The sequence below is a fragment of the Procambarus clarkii genome, chromosome 36, assembly GCF_040958095.1.
Source record: "Procambarus clarkii isolate CNS0578487 chromosome 36, FALCON_Pclarkii_2.0, whole genome shotgun sequence".
NCBI classification, from domain to species: domain Eukaryota; kingdom Metazoa; phylum Arthropoda; class Malacostraca; order Decapoda; family Cambaridae; genus Procambarus; species Procambarus clarkii.
Genome location: NC_091185.1, coordinates 2,923,778 through 2,939,706, shown reverse-complemented (window position 1 = coordinate 2,939,706; position 15,929 = coordinate 2,923,778). Strand labels below are relative to the sequence as shown.

The 15,929-nt window shown below is 45.7% G+C and overlaps 1 protein-coding gene across 2 annotated transcripts in view; it reads left to right on the top strand.

Annotated features, from left to right (window-relative positions):
* Positions 1 to 517: 517 nt before the first annotated feature.
* The window catches only part of LOC123753200 (transcription factor SOX-5), a 17,549-nt gene continuing 2,137 nt past the window's right edge, over positions 518 to 15,929 (top strand). The window contains exons 1-5 of one of the 2 annotated variants that reach the window (XM_069336475.1): positions 518 to 716; positions 9,463 to 9,672; positions 11,006 to 11,642; positions 11,964 to 12,131; positions 12,989 to 15,929. The exon at positions 12,989 to 15,929 is cut by the window's right edge and continues 2,137 nt beyond it. In XM_069336475.1, the coding sequence (XP_069192576.1) occupies positions 552 to 716; positions 9,463 to 9,672; positions 11,006 to 11,642; positions 11,964 to 12,131; positions 12,989 to 13,572 (1,764 nt within the window). In that variant the 5' untranslated portion in view covers positions 518 to 551 and the 3' untranslated portion in view covers positions 13,573 to 15,929. Of the gene's footprint in view, positions 717 to 9,462; positions 9,673 to 11,005; positions 11,643 to 11,960; positions 12,132 to 12,988 lie in introns of both variants that reach the window. The other variant, XM_069336474.1, reaches the window with a different exon arrangement.

Below are 15,929 nucleotides of genomic sequence, written 5' to 3'. Positions count from 1 at the left end.
TCATTCGACCTAAATTTAACCTTTTAGAGTAAAAATAATAGACAAACACACACATGAATTACCGGGAGAGGTAAACCCTCACACACACACACACACACACACACACACACACACACACACACACACACACACACACACACAAGTGACACAATGAACGTAATTCAGACATCAACTCTTCAATTCCAAGTCTTTCATTTAGCCACATGTCTGAACTCATCATTGACTCAACTCACCTGAAATATTGATGAATGCAGATTTTAGAATGTTACTTTAGACACTGCAACCCTGGAAACAGAAACCGAAACTGTCCCTATTTTCCGCTTGTTACAACTTGTAATAAAGTTGTTACATCTTGGCTTAACGTGTATATGACGTATTAGAACGTTGTTACAACTGGCTATATTGGTTGTTATAACTGGTTAGGAGGTGTTAAAACGTGTTCGAACGTTGTACCAACGTCATAGTTTCGATGTGTGTTTGGCGGGTGAAGAGATTATTCGAGATAAGATTTCCAGTCGAGGGCATTCGCGCCAGCCACTGACTGACTCGCAATGTCGAGTCAATTGTCAATTGCCACTGACCCGCAATGTTTTCCGTCTTGTCCACAGGTGGCATCCGAACAGGAAGCTGCTCTCCAGATGCAACAAGATGCACTCCGGAAGCACCAGGAGACGCTGCAACTCCTCCAGCATCACAACACTCTCAAGACACTCCAGGTGAGATCAACCGTCAATCTCTATCTCTAATATTTCTTTGGCAAACACTATTTTCTTTGGCAAAGATTCAAGCTGATTTTTTTAGCCTTCTATATTTTTTTTTAAGATTTAAAATTTAGATTTAATAAAGAATGGGCTTCAGGATTTTATCCCATTAATCCTGAACACCTTACAGGATTTTATCCCATTAATCCCCAACACCTTACAGGATTTTATCCCAATAATCCTGAACACCTTACGGGAGTTTACCCCAATAATCCTGAATACCTTAAAGTAGTTTATCCTAATAATCCTGAGCACCTTAAAGGAGTTTATCCCAATAATCCTGAACACCTTAAAGGAGTTTATCCCAATAATCCTGAACACCTTAAAGGAGTTTATCCCAATAATACTGAACACCTTAAAGGAGTTTATCCCACTAATCCTAAACACCTTACAGGAGTTTATCCCAATAATCCTAAACACCTTAAAGGAGTTTATCGCTAAAAATCTCGTACATCCTTCAGCTATGCTTTCAAACGAAATTCCTGCCATGACCTCCAAAACTTTCTCACGTGAGGATGAAGGTCCATCAAAATATCTTCCCAATAATATTCCAATCACAGAGAGACTGCAAACAGCCGCGTTAAGGCGGGCTATGAATCACAAGCTGGTCGATCACAGTCTCATAAACCGACGCGAGACGCCGATCGACACGAAGCTGCACAAGGGGTTCGAATCCAGGTTCACATTTGCAATGTTCCGAAAGGGTCCTTAGTTGAGGGGGTCGGTAGTTGAGGGGGTCGTTAGTTGAGGGGGTCGTTAGTTGAAGGGTTGCTAGTTGAAGGGTCGCTAGTTGACAGGTCGCTAGTTGAAGGGTTGCTAGTTGAAGGGTTGCTAGTTGAAGGGTCACTAGTTGAAGGGAGCTGGTTGAGGGGGTCGTTAGTTGATGGGGTCGTTAGTTGAAGGGTTGCTAGTTGAAGGGTCGCTAGTTGAAGGGTTGCTAGTTGAAGGGTCACTAGTTGAAGGGAGCTAGTTGAGGGGTCGCTAGTTGAAGGGTCACTAGTTGAAGGGTTGCTAGTTGAGGGGTCGCTAGTTGAAGGGTCGTTAGTTGAAGGGTTGCTAGTTGAGGGGTCGCTAGTTGAAGGGAGCTAGTTGAAGGGGAGCTAGTTGAAGGGAGCTAGTTGAAGGGGAGCTAGTTGAAGGGAGCTAGTTGAAGGGAGCTAGTTGAAGGGGAGCTAGTTAAAGGGAGCTAGTTGAAGGGGAGCTAGTTGAAGGGAGCTAGTTGAAGGGAGCTAGTTGAAGGGGAGCTAGTTGAAGGGAGCTAGTTGAAGGGTCGCTAGTTGAAGGGAGCTAGTTGAAGGGTCGTTAGTTGAAGGGAGCTAGTTGAAGGGAGTTAGTTGAAGGGTCACTAGTTGAAGGGTCGCTAGTTGAAGGGTCGCTAGTTGAAGGGTCACTAGTTGAAGGGTCGCTAGTTGAAGGGTTGCTAGTTGAAGGGTCGCTAGTTGAAGGGTTGCTAGTTGAAGGGTTGCTAGTTGAAGGGTCGCTAGTTGAAGGGTCACTAGTTGAAGGGTCGCTAGTTGAAGGGTTGCTAGTTGAAGGGTCGCTAGTTGAAGGGTTGCTAGTTGAAGGGTCGCTAGTTGAAGGGTCGCTAGTTGAAGGGTCGCTAGTTGAAGGGTCGCTAGTTGAAGGGTCGCTAGTTAAAGGGTTGCTAGTTGAAGGGTTACTAGTTGAAGGGTCACTAGTTGAAGGGTGGCTAGTTGAAGGGTTGCTAGTTGAAGGGTCGCTAGTTGAAGGGCTGCTAGTTGAAGGGTTGCTAGTTGAAGGGTTGCTAGTTGAAGGGTTGCTAGTTGAAGGGTCACTAGTTGAAGGGTCGCTAGTTGAAGGGAGCTAGTTGAAGGGTCGCTAGTTGAGAGATCGCTAGTTGAAGGGTCGCTCGTTGAGGGGTCGCTAGTTGAAGGCTCGCTAGTTGAAGGGTTGCTAGTTGAGAGATCGCTAGTTGAAGGGTTGCTAGTTGAGAGATCGCTAGTTGAAGGGTTGCTAGTTGAGAGATCGCTAGTTGAAGGGTTGCTAGTTGAGAGATCGCTAGTTGAAGGGTTGCTAGTTGAGAGATCGCTCGTTGAAGGGTCGCTAGTTGAAGGGTTGCTAGTTGAGAGATCGCTAGTTGAAGGGTTGCTAGTTGAGAGATCGCTAGTTGAAGGGTTGCTAGTTGAGAGATCGCTAGTTGAAGGGTCACTAGTAGCTGGACTAGAGAGAATACAGGACAACAGCGAATCACGATATCGTCACCTTGCGCGAGTTCGAGAAGCTGCGGACCACCTCCTCAAGCTCGTCCTCGAAGTCGATTCAAAGATGTAACATCACTCATCAAGTCATAGCTCAAGCGATACATCTTACGCCTCACAACTTTGCAGTTTAGAGGCAATAAATGATAATTATAGAACAAAAACAATAGACGTCACCCCCAAGACAACAAAGACACTGACATCTGGTCTTTAAAACACCGAATTTTCACCTGAAATTTAGCAGTGAAAGACCAACTGTTCGAATCTGAAAACTGGTGTTCGGAATGGATCCCCCCCCCCCCCCATAGCCTCGCGTCTCTCAGAATCCAATTTCCACCTTGTTGGCTCATGCTATTTTGGAACGATCGATCACTATTTTATTTCCCAATTGCTAAAGTACAATTTCCCTCTAGTTTCCAGATTGTTTAACCCTCCCCCCCCCCACCTCTCCCACTCCCCCCTCCATTACTGTTCGACTACGTTATTATTGTCTGTCATATACATTACCTACGCAATCATTGGGTCGTTTTGTATGGGAGGAGGGGGTAGAGGGGGAGGGGGGGGAGAGGGAGAAGGAAGGGGGAAGGGAGAGAGAGAAGGAAGGGGGGGGAGAAGGAAGGGGGGGAGAAGGAAGGGGGGGGGAGAGAGGGAGAATGAAGGAGAAGGGAGAGAGAGAATGAAGGGGGGGGAGAAGGAAGGGGGGAGAGAGGGAGAATGAAGGGGGAAGGGAGAGGGAGAAGGAAGGGGGGGAAAGGGTGAAGGAAAGGGGGGAAGGGAGAGAGAGAGAAGGAAGGGGTTTGTCTGCTCTAGTAGAACCTATCATACAACTCAACATTCATCCGTCAACATTATTGCTTTAACCTATTTTCAATTGTTTATTCATTCGCTACTTGATTTACTCATTGATTTCTCAATGTGCGTTTTGGATAAGTTCGCCGGTTTTTGGTCACCTGGGGAGTTAATTATTTTTGGTTTTGTTAGCTTGAGTCGGCGGATGTCTTCCCTGACTGACTCTCCATCCCGGCGGATGTCTTCCCTGACTGACTCTCCATCCCGGCGGATGTCTTCCCTGACTGACTCTCCATCCCGGCGGATGTCTTCCCTGACTGACTCTCCATCCCGGCGGATGTCTTCCCTGACTGACTCTCCATCCCGGGTGGATTAAAATATCTTTCGTGTGAAAAGTTTCTTGTTCGACCGTCATAGAATCTGATAAATGAGATATTTATATAAATCCTTCGCGTCAGGATATTCCCAGAGGGTTGGGGGGGGGGGGGAAGGGGCGGTCCCTTTCCTCCTGAAATAAATAATGGAAGATTAAAATATATTTAAAACGAAAAAAAAGAAATTCGTACGGAGGATTCGGAGAGCGGTCATTCATGGCAGCGACAGTTCAAAATGGCATTTGCATTTTGGGTTCATCGACAAGGTTCCAGTATGAATGAAGCCGGGAAAATGAAGCTGTCTATCACGGGCGGGAGCCGAGCTGTCAAGCGAGAATATCGCACCGCTTCCATATTGTCGACGGACACCAAGAGAATGGCGCCGAGTCCGTCTAAGTAGTTTTTGTGTGACGGAGGAAGATGAGCTTCTCCCTAAGTCTCTACTCACTCGTCTGGACCGCTGTCTGCCTCGGCCGGGAATTAGTCAAGTCCTGATGGTTGGGTTAAGCCCTGCAGTGGTTGGGTGGTGTCCTAGCTGGTGGTGGTGGTGGTGGTGGTGGTGGTGGTGGTGGTGGTGGTGGCGGTGGTGGTGGTGGTGGTGGTGGTGGTGGTGGTGGTGGTGGTGGCGGTGGTGGTGGTGGTGGCGGTGGTGGTGGTGGTGGTGGTGGTGGTGGTGGTGGTGGTGGTGGTGGTGGTGGTGGTGGCGGTGGTGGTGGTGGTGGTGGTGGTGGTGGTGGTGGTGGTGGTGGTGGCGGTGGTGGTGGTGGTGGTGGTGGTGGTGGTGGTGGTGGTGGTGGCGGTGGTGGTGGTGGTGGCGGTGGTGGTGGTGGTGGTGGTGGTGGTGGTGGTGGTGGTGGTGGCGGTGGTGGTGGTAGTGGTGGTGGTAGAATGTTGGTGGTGCGGGTATAAGAGAGTTCTGATGATGGGATTAAGACCGGAGGCGCTTTGGTTTTGTCCAGGTGGTGATGTAGTCGTGGTGGTGGTGGTGTGGTGGTGGTGGTGGTGGTGGTGGTGGTGGTGGTTAGTTACTGTGAGGATGGGCTGTGATGCTGTGATTTGGGATGTCTTGTGATGCAACATTCGTAGAAGCACGTGAATAGACCAACAAGATAGAGCAAGAATAGAGCAAGCAAGAGGTTTGCTATTTCTCTAGCACCTAAATATTAAATACACACACACACACACACACACACACACACACACACACACACACACACACACACACACACACACACACACACACACACACACACACACACACACACACACACACACACACACACACACACACACACACACACACACACACACACACACACACACACACACACACACACACACACTCACACTCACACACACACACACACACACACACACACACACACACACACACACACACACACACACACACACACACACACATATTTGGGTTCAGGGATGGCAAATCTTACCTCACAGGTCTAATAGAATTGTATACCCAGGCGACAAAAATTACGCAAGAAAGAGACGAGTGGGCAGACTGCATATTTTCGGATTGCCAGAAAGTCTTTAATATAGTTCTCCATAGGAGACGCGTGCATAACCTGAAGATGCAGACTGGAGTGAAAGGGAAGGTACTCCATTGGATAAGGGAGTACCTAAGTAACAGAAGACAGCGAGTCACTGTGAGGGGCGAGGTCCCAGAGTGGCGAGGCGTCACCAGTGGAGTCCAGCAGGGGTCAGTCCTTGGACCTATACTGTTCTTCATCTATCTCCTATCCTCTCAATGTTTGCTGATGATGCAAAAATTATGAGGAGTATTGAAACAGGAAGATAGCAAAAGGCTACAAGATGACTTGAACAGATTGATGGAATGGTCTAACAAATGGCTACTAGAGTTTAACTCCAGTAAATATAATGCAATGAAGCTAGGTGGAGGGAGCAGGAGGCCAGACACAAGGTACCAAATTGGAGACGAAATCCTCCATGAAACGAATAAAGAGAAAGATCTAGGAGTTGATATTACACTGAACCTGTCGCCTGATGCCCACATCAAAATGATGTCATCAACAGCGTATGCGAGGCTGGCTAACATCAAAACTGCCTTTACAAATTTATGAAAGAAATCATTAAGAATCTTGTATATCACATATGTCAGACCAATTCTGGAGTATGTGGCTTCAGCATGGAGTCCATCTCTTGTCAAGCATCTGACGAAGTGGTAAAAGGTTCAGAGGAATGCCACTAGACTAGTTCCAGAACTAAGAGATATGAGTTGCGAGGAAAGGCTGCGTGAATTGCACCTTACGTAGGTGGAAGACAGAAGAGCTCGGGGGAGACATGATTACCACATACAAAATTTTCATGGGAATTGACAGGGTCGAAAAGGACAGACCAATTAACACGGGTGGTACTTACACAGAGGAAGACAGAGGGAAACTGAGTATATAGATGAGCCACAGATATATTAGAAAGAACTTTTTCAGTGTCAGAATAGTTAGTAAATGGAATGCATTAGGCAGTGATGTGGTGGAGGCTGACTCTATACACAGTTTCAAATGTAGATATGATAGTGATTAAAAAGCTCTGGAACCTGTACACCTGTTGATTGACAGTTGAGAGGCGGGACCAAAGAGCCAGAGCTCAACCCCTGCAAACACAACTAGGTGAGTACACTCACACATACACACATTCTCACTCCCGCCCACACACCCACCCACACCCACCCACACACACACCCTCACACACACCCTCACACACACTCCCACACATACACACACTCACTCAACCCCAAACACCCACCCACACACACACACACACACATACACACACACCCCTCACACTCACCCCCCTCCACCCACACACACACACACACTCACCCCCTCCTCCCCCACACACACACCCACACACTCACCCCCTCCTCCCCCACACACACACCACATATACAAAGGGCTTATGACATTTTCCAGGAGGAGGTCTAACCAGAGAGGAGTAGGAGGAGAAGCAGCAGGCATTGTGCCTTCATGAAAAGACTTGGGAGTCGCTGCTCGCTCTCTGAGTCGGGCGCGACATTCAACCATCACGCGCCTCTCTTTTGTTCTCAGCAACAGAAAACGGGAGCCGCGTTGCCTAGGAAGGGGAGGTGCTGGGAATGGGGGGGGGGGGGGGGAGAAGTGCCTACGAATGGTGGGGGGAGGGGGGCTATAGGGGGGAAAGGTGATGGGGATGGTCAACATGGCCACCTCCTTCTGCCATATATATATATATATATATATATATATATATATATATATATATATATATATATATATATATATGTATATATATCATCCTGTGAATATTAATTAATCCTAATTCAATATATTCCCTACATTCATTACATTTCCTAACTCATAATATTCATTATATTCCGGAGTTAGACTCCCCGGCTTGGTGCCTTCTTTTGAGAATGACCTACTCATTATATTCCATATACTCATTATATTATCTACACTCATATCAAATGGTAACACCCATTATATTCCCTACATTCATTATGTTCCTGACTCATTATAATTAACCCTCCATGCTGCCATTAACACCCCCCAATACGTATCGTGATTGGCTGAAAACATCACAAATTACGAACTACAAGTTGCTCTCTCTCTCTCAGCAGATCAGAATAAAAACAGAAAATAATGCTTCATTTATAAAAAAAACCATATACAATTGATGCTTGATACAGGGCAAGAATTCGCAAGAAATATCAGTATATAAATATTCAGAGCAGATGAATACTTCAGAGCATATGAATACTCAGAGCATATTAATACTTCAGAGCATATGAATACTCAGAGCATATGAATATGCAGACTGTCACTGGTCGCATTATTATTTTTGATGTCACGGCCCTTTCTCCTCTATTCAGCTCTCCACAGCTAATTGACTACGTCTGCTATAAACAACTTATATTAATTAGGGCGCCGTCGGGCCTGTATTATGTAATTCCGTGTTAGCTGGCTTCCTAGGCTACAGCTCTGTGGTCTGAAATATTGTTTAGTGTACTGTCAATAGGGGGCGTGGGGGGGGGGGGCTGGGGGAGGGGGGATTGAGGCTCTCAGTTGAGCCAAATGGAATTTCAAGAAGGGAAAAGGCTGAGTAGAGAGATATGACTAAAAGTTATATTTATATAACAAACACACACACACACACACACACACACACACACACACACACACACACACACACACACACACACACACACACACACACACACACACACACACATGATATGATCACAGTCTCCGTGGTGTAGTGGTAAGACACTCGCCTGGCGTTCCGCGAGCGCTATGTCATGGGTTCGTATCCTGGCCGGGGAGGATTTACTGGGCGCAATTCCTTAACTGTAGCCTCTGTTTAACGCAACAGTAAAATGTGTACTTGGTTGTAACAACGATTCTTCGCGGCGGGGATCGTATTCCAGGGACCATAGGATTAAGGACCTGCCCGAAACGCTACGCGTACTAGTGGCTGTACAAGAATGTAACAACTCTTGTATATATCTCAAAAAAAAAAAAAATAAAAAATAAAAAATAAATATATATATATATATATATATATATATATATATATATATATATATATATATATATATATATATATATATATATATATATATATATATATATATATATATATATATATTTTAGCATGTGACACAGACCATTTGAATACGTGAGCATATGAATACCTAGAGCATATGAATACGTAGAGCATATGAATACCTAGAGCATATGAATACGCAGAGCATATGAATACACAGCACATTTCGGGTTTGAATAGCAACTCTTTATGTCTAACTAGTTTCTATCTCAAAATATTTAATTACGGGATATAAAAAAAATATCAGCTTAATTAAACAAAAATGTATATAGATCTATTTTGTCTTGCGTGTTTGTTTGTTTTGTATCAAACAACCACCTGTTAACGCGTTTCTTTTAGTTGAGTTTATTGGTCTGGGGCCAGATTCACGAAAGCACTTACGCAAGCACTTACGAACGTGTACATCTTTCCTCAATCTTTGGCACCTTTGTTTCCAATTATTAAACAGTTAATGAGCCCCGAAGCACCAGGAGGCTGTTTATAACAGTAACAACAGTTGAATGGGAAGTTTTCATGCCTGTAAACTGTTTAATAAATGTAACCAAAGCCGTCAAAGATTGAGGAAAGATATACACGTTCGTAAGTGCTTGCGTAAGTGCTTTCGTGAATCTGGCCTCTGGTCAATTGTTTGCTTGAATTGTTTTATGTTGTTTAATTGACGAGAGTAACGAAGCCGTGTCACTTGTGGCGTGCCAACAGAGTCAGCTGTACGGGCAGTACGGTGCCAACAAGGGGTTGGGAGCCCTTCAACCTCCTCACAACCTCATGTTCCTGCCACTCTTGGAGGGGTTGAGGGGTGGGGCTCACGGCGCCCCTCCTGCTCCCCCTGCCCCGCCTGTCCTGCCCCCCATCTCACCCCCCCACGAGGCAGGACTGCCCAAGATGCCCCCGGTGTCCGTCGCTGGCGCCGTGAGTAACTCCTTGCTCCACCTATAGTCGTTTTTATCTTTACCTTTCAGAAATAATTATGGGGATTTTTTTTTTGTTTACAGGAAGATAAGTTGGGTGATGGATACTGGTGATTTAGGATATTAGGAAAATATTGAAGCTATATAATAGGATCGAACTTGCGTCTTGGAGTTCCTAAGGCTTTAAAGGGTAATCTTTCATTAGTGGGATGAGGGACTTTCTGATATTTGTTTGAAGGGGCATTGAGGACATTATTAGCTTTCATTTTAGTAATATATTTTTTTATATCAAGGCAATACACTAATGTATCGTGTATTTAGACAAGTTAAAATTTACTAAATATAAGGTTATCAGATAATTTATTAATGTTATATATATGAAAAAATATTAATTTTTGATTTCTGTTAAGGGCTTCAAGTAAATATTTTAGTGTTAATGATATTTTACAACGTCTCTCATTTTATATATATATATATATATATATATATATATATATATATATATATATATATATATATATATATATATATATATATATATATATATATATATATATATGTCGTACCTAGTAGCCAGAACGCACTTCTCGGCCTACTATACAAGGCACGATATGCCTAATAAGCCAAGTTTTCCTGAATTAATATATTTTCTCTAATTTTTTTCTTATGAAATAAAGCTGCCCATTTCATTATGTATGAGGTCAATTTTTTTTTCTTGGAATTAAAATTATTGTAGATATATGACCGAACCTAACCAACCCTACCTAACCTAACCTAACCTATCTTTATAGGTTAGGTTAGGTTATGTAGCGGAAAAAGTTAGGTTAGGTTAGGTTAGGTAGGTTAGGTTGCCGAAAAACAATTAATTCATGAAAACTTGGCTTATTAGGCAAATCAGGCCTTGCATAGTAGGCTGAGAAGTGCGTTCTGGCTACTAGGTACGACATATATATATATATATATATATATATATATATATATATATATATATATATATATATATATATATATATATATATATAACTGAAAACTCACACCCCAGAAGTGTCTCTAACCCATACTGCCAGGAGCACTTTGCAACTGATGTACAGGACACCTTAACCACTCGACCATCACGACCGGACAATAGATGATGGTAGCCAAAGAAATAGCCTCGGCTACCCTCATCTTTTGTCCGGTCGTGATGGTCGAGTGGTTAAGGCATCCTGTACACCGGTTGTATACAAAGTGCTCCTGGCCGTATGGGTTCGAGTCACTTCAGGGGTGTGAGTTTTCAGTTGAATATAAAGTTTTATAACTCACTGTAACACTGTCTATCTTGTGTTGTTGTACAGGTTCCAGCGTGGATGTCCGCCTCGGCACAACTGGCTCAGCTCTCTCAGAACTCCGCCCACACCACCCACACGCCCACCCAGACGCCCGCGCCCTCACACGAAAATCACGAGGAGAAGCCCCTGAACCTGACCAAGCCCAAGGACGCCAGCCCTAAGCCCAGCGACATGAGCGCACTGTCAGGGAAGGGCCCCGGGCTGCCCCCGTCCCTTGTCCCTCACTCCTTCCTCCCCTACATGACCCCGCCCTTCCCAGGCCTCCCTGACCACAAGGACCTGCTGGGGGGCCTGGGGCAGACCCTGGGGCAGAGTCTGGGCCAGGGGCTAGGCCAGGGACTAGGCCAGGGACTAGGCCAAGGGCTAGGCTCCCTCCCATCTCCGACAATGGGCGGAGGTATGGCGGGAAAACACTACCCTCCGCCGGCCTTTCCACCCATGTATCTTCCACCTTCGTCCTTACCTTCCTCCCTACCGCCCCACCTCAACCCCATGGGCGCCCTAAGCTTGCCCACGGCTACGCCCCTCACCTCTCTCACCTCACTAGGGGGTACCATGGGCGGCATCCCTTCCGTCACCACCTCCAGCCCACACACCACCCAGGAGAAGCCCAAGGAAGAGGACTACGTCACCACCTGTCAGAGTGAGTCATCTTAAGAGCGCTTCCCGTCTTAACAGAAAATATAAATATTATAGCTTCTGTTTTCTCTCTCTCCACAAGCTGATCCATTCCATGTGTTATATGTTGACCAGACCACACACTAGAAGTTGAAGGGACGACGACGTTTCGGTCCGTCCTGGACCATTCTCAAGTAGATTCATGTGTTGTATAGTCGTAATGGATAATTCCCCCCTCCCTCCCTCTCTCTCCACATATGTGACACGTAGTTCATGATTCACACTTATCTTCTGTTTACCATAGGCTCCTTCACTGACCTTTTCTTCTCCTCTCCTTCTTAAGCAGCCAAGATGTTCGGGGCGAAGATCATCCGACAAACTCGAAAGGACACGGACTCGAAGCCTCATATCAAGCGACCGATGAATGCTTTCATGGTTTGGGCTAGAGACGAGAGGCGCAAAATTCTCAAGGCGTGCCCAGATATGCACAACTCTGCCATCTCCAAGATCCTAGGTAAGCACAGAAGATTTTAAGCCAGGTTGGGGGAGCATGAAACATGATATTAGGTACACTTGGAGATCCTGTGGAATACTGCAGCATATTTAAAGATCCAATGGAATGATGAGGATGCTAAGAGATGCTCCTGGATGCTGTAGTACGCGGTGACGTTGTCTGGAATGCTGGGGGTATACTTGAAGATGTTGTAAGATGCTGGGGTGCATTTAAATATGCTCAGGAATGTTGGTACACTCTCCCCATGCTACTGGATGCTGGGGGATGATAGCACATGTTTTGGGATGCTGGGGACACCGGGAGATACTGTTGGATGCTGAGGTCACGGGTACATGTTGTGTGATTTTAGAAGATATGTTGAAATGTTGGGAGATGTTGCCAGACTGCTTGGAAGATTAAATGATTGGACAGAGATGCTAAAGTTATTAGGAGAGGAATGGGCGTGACAAATGCAAGTAGGTATTGGGAAGCTTGGAAAAAGCCTGGGTATTGGGTCAGACACGATTGGTTCTTTTTCTGGATATTGATTCCAGAAAAAAGATTAACTGGACTTGGTTCCTACTTAGAAGTAGGTGAAACTCGTCTATAAACGGGTTATGATGAACTGATGATGTCAATTCTAAGATGATCATCTTTCATTTTATCTTCAGGCTGCAAACGAATCAGTTAAAAGATTCATTTTATTAACTTAAAAGTGTTCTGAACACTTTTTAAAAATGTGTACTGTAACTTAAAAATAATACTGCACGGTTGTTGAACTATATATATTTACATTTTAAATAGAATTTAACATTTTCGGAGCAGATGTGTGACATGTAGTGATGCTGCGATCTTCATCTCCCTCTCTATCCCTCCAGGCTCAAGATGGAAGTCCATGACCAACTCCGAGAAGCAGCCTTACTACGAGGAGCAGTCGCGGCTCTCCAAGCTGCACATGGAGAAGCACCCCGACTACCGCTACCGCCCTAGACCCAAGCGCACCTGCATCGTCGACGGCAAGAAGATGCGCATCTCCGAGTACAAGGCCCTCATGCGCCAGAAGCGCGACGAGATGCGCACGATGTACTTTCGAGACAACGGCCTTTCCGATCTGGCCAAGCTTCTCCCTCCAGGAGCCGATCCTCTCAAGGGGGATTTCCTGAAGGCGGGAATCTTCAAGGATGACCTCCTGAAGAAAGATTTGATGAATGCGGAGATTTTGAGCGTCGACTCCCACGGCGACCCAGCCACCAATCGCGGCGAGGACCTCCCTTCAGTCATGACCCCGACCTCAGAGTTTAGCCTCGACGGGTCGGCCTCGCCCTCTCCCGGAGCCCCGGCGTCCACGACCTCCGACCTCGAGGACCACATGGATGAGGATTTCGCGTCGTCGACCGATATCGTCAGTCACGAGGAAATCGAAGAGACCCAGCCGCTAAGTATAGACGAGCGGCTGGCATGAAATACCTCCCGGCGCCGCCATCACCCGTACTTCCACATGCCCAAGATCGCTCCTTGGGCTCGCCCTCGAACTCTCCCCATAGTCTACCCACACGCTAGCCATCACCCCACACTCGCCCTACCCCCCATCTATCCTCCACAGTACATATTTCCTCCGCTGGAGCAATATCTTCCGTATGCCATCGGCAAACACTGAAGTTTAACTTCTCTAGTCTGCTGTTGATGAGGCAGTGTTCCCTCTTACTCGCCTACTGATGTCTGAAGTCACTGTGACGTCCTCCCATGTAGACCTCACATCCGAAGGCCGTGTTTTGAAGAACGAAGTCCACCTCGGAACGCCGTCAGGTGCGTGAGTGTGTGTGGGCGACGAAACCCACTCAGCTTCAAGGACTGAAGCGTTGAGGAAATTCTCTTCGAGTTGCAAATGAAGAGTCGAAGTCTCGTTGACACAAGCCCTCGAGGATGGAGAGTGTGTGTGTGTAGAATAGTGAACATCGGGAGAAGATTTATATACAGTGAATAAGGAGGAGGAGTCTTGTGCGTGTGTGATGTCGGTAAAAGGGGGGAGATATAGAGAGACAATAGTGATGCTGTTCATCCTAGAGTAATTATTTTTTTTTCATTGCCAGACATCGAAATCTGCCTCAAACGAACAGAAAACGGGAATTTGAGGGCAGACTCGACTCACGTGACGAAGACCACTCCAACAACTTCGACCCGATGGAAGGATACTCGGGAATCTACTTTGTTGATACCTATCGACTCTCCTTTCCCCCCCGATCTCCCCCTCTCCCCCCTACCCCCCCCCCCCTCTATGTAAAAATGGTTCGTAACAGGTACATATTTTTCAGAGGTGATATCTGTTTGTAGATCTCTTTTTTTTTCCAGACTCCAGCTGCAGGCTGGGTGCGGGTAGGAGGTTCCTCTGGAGTCGACACGGTTTTGTTCCTAGCTCGCTGTTGTTGTTTTTTTTTTGTATAATAACTTGGTGATCATTTTTTTTTCCTATGGTTACTGCAAGCAGTATAGACGACAGTAATCTTTATATGCTTACGGAGTTTATAGATGGAGAGGAAACAGGTGAGATGACTCAAGGAGGTGGAGGAGAGTTTTCGACATATATATATAAATATATTTATATATATATATGCATATATACATACATGTATAAGTTTAGATTGTAAACTGAAAGAGCTTTAACATAAAAAAAAATCGGTTCCCCCCCCCCCCCCACCCACTCCCTTGTACATGATTTAAGGGGCGACTTTTTGGGATTTGTCACAGTGCATTAAGAGTCATATTTTTTATGTTTTAAATAGGAAAATGAACCATTATGCACCTTGCTCTATGGCTGTAAGTCGCCTTTTGTTGCTTAAGTCATTTGAACTATGCTTTGTAAAGCGTCCTAAAGAAACACTTTTGTCTCTCTCTGGTCATGTAACAACAAATCAAGTTTCCTTGTTTATTTGTTTAATTTTATAAGACATTTTTGTAATCACAAGTTGATGACGTCACGCCGTTCGCTTGTATATATTGAATCCGCGACCTGACGATTGGTTCACACCATGATGCCGGGCGTGACGTCACACAACTCGCGACCTGACGATTGGTTCACACCATGAGGCCAGGCGTGACGTCACACAACTCGCGACCTGACGATTGGTTCACACCATGAGGCCAGGCGTGACGTCACACAAACCGCGCCCTGACGATTGGTTCATACCATGATGCCAGGCGTGACGTCACACAAACCGCGCCCTGACGATTGGTTTACACCATGAGGCCAGGCGTGACGTCACACAATAACGATGTCAATTGGCACAGTTGACTACAGAAACCCCTTAAAAAAAGTGTTCTTTTTTGCGTTTATTTAACGAGATGCCGCGTTCTAAGTCAGATTTTGATGACCGGTATAAACAGTATTAACATAGGAGGATAGTGGCCCTCTTTGTGTACTTTATCTAGTACTCGGTACAATAGAAAATAAGTAAAGTGTTTTCAGACGTGGCAAGTGTGGATTTTGCACCAATCAGAGACCCGTTCTTCCTCTCCGCCGCTTCCTGACTGGGCAACTGCTGGCTTTGATGGGGCTGAGGTTAAGGTGTGGGGCTGAGATTAAGGTGTGGGGCTGAGATTAAGGTTTGGGGCTGAGATTAAGGTTTAGGGCTGATATTAAGGTTTGGGGCTATGCTAGGTAGGGCTGAACTTGAGGGTTGACCTTGAAGATGGATTTAGCTTGGTTGAACTTGAGGTGGGGAGGGGGACGTTGGTTGGTGTTCTAGTGGGCAAAAGAGGTTGGAGTTACACTTCAGAGCCAGAGCCTTGAAGTATAACCAGCCCTTTAAGCCCTTTTTTTTA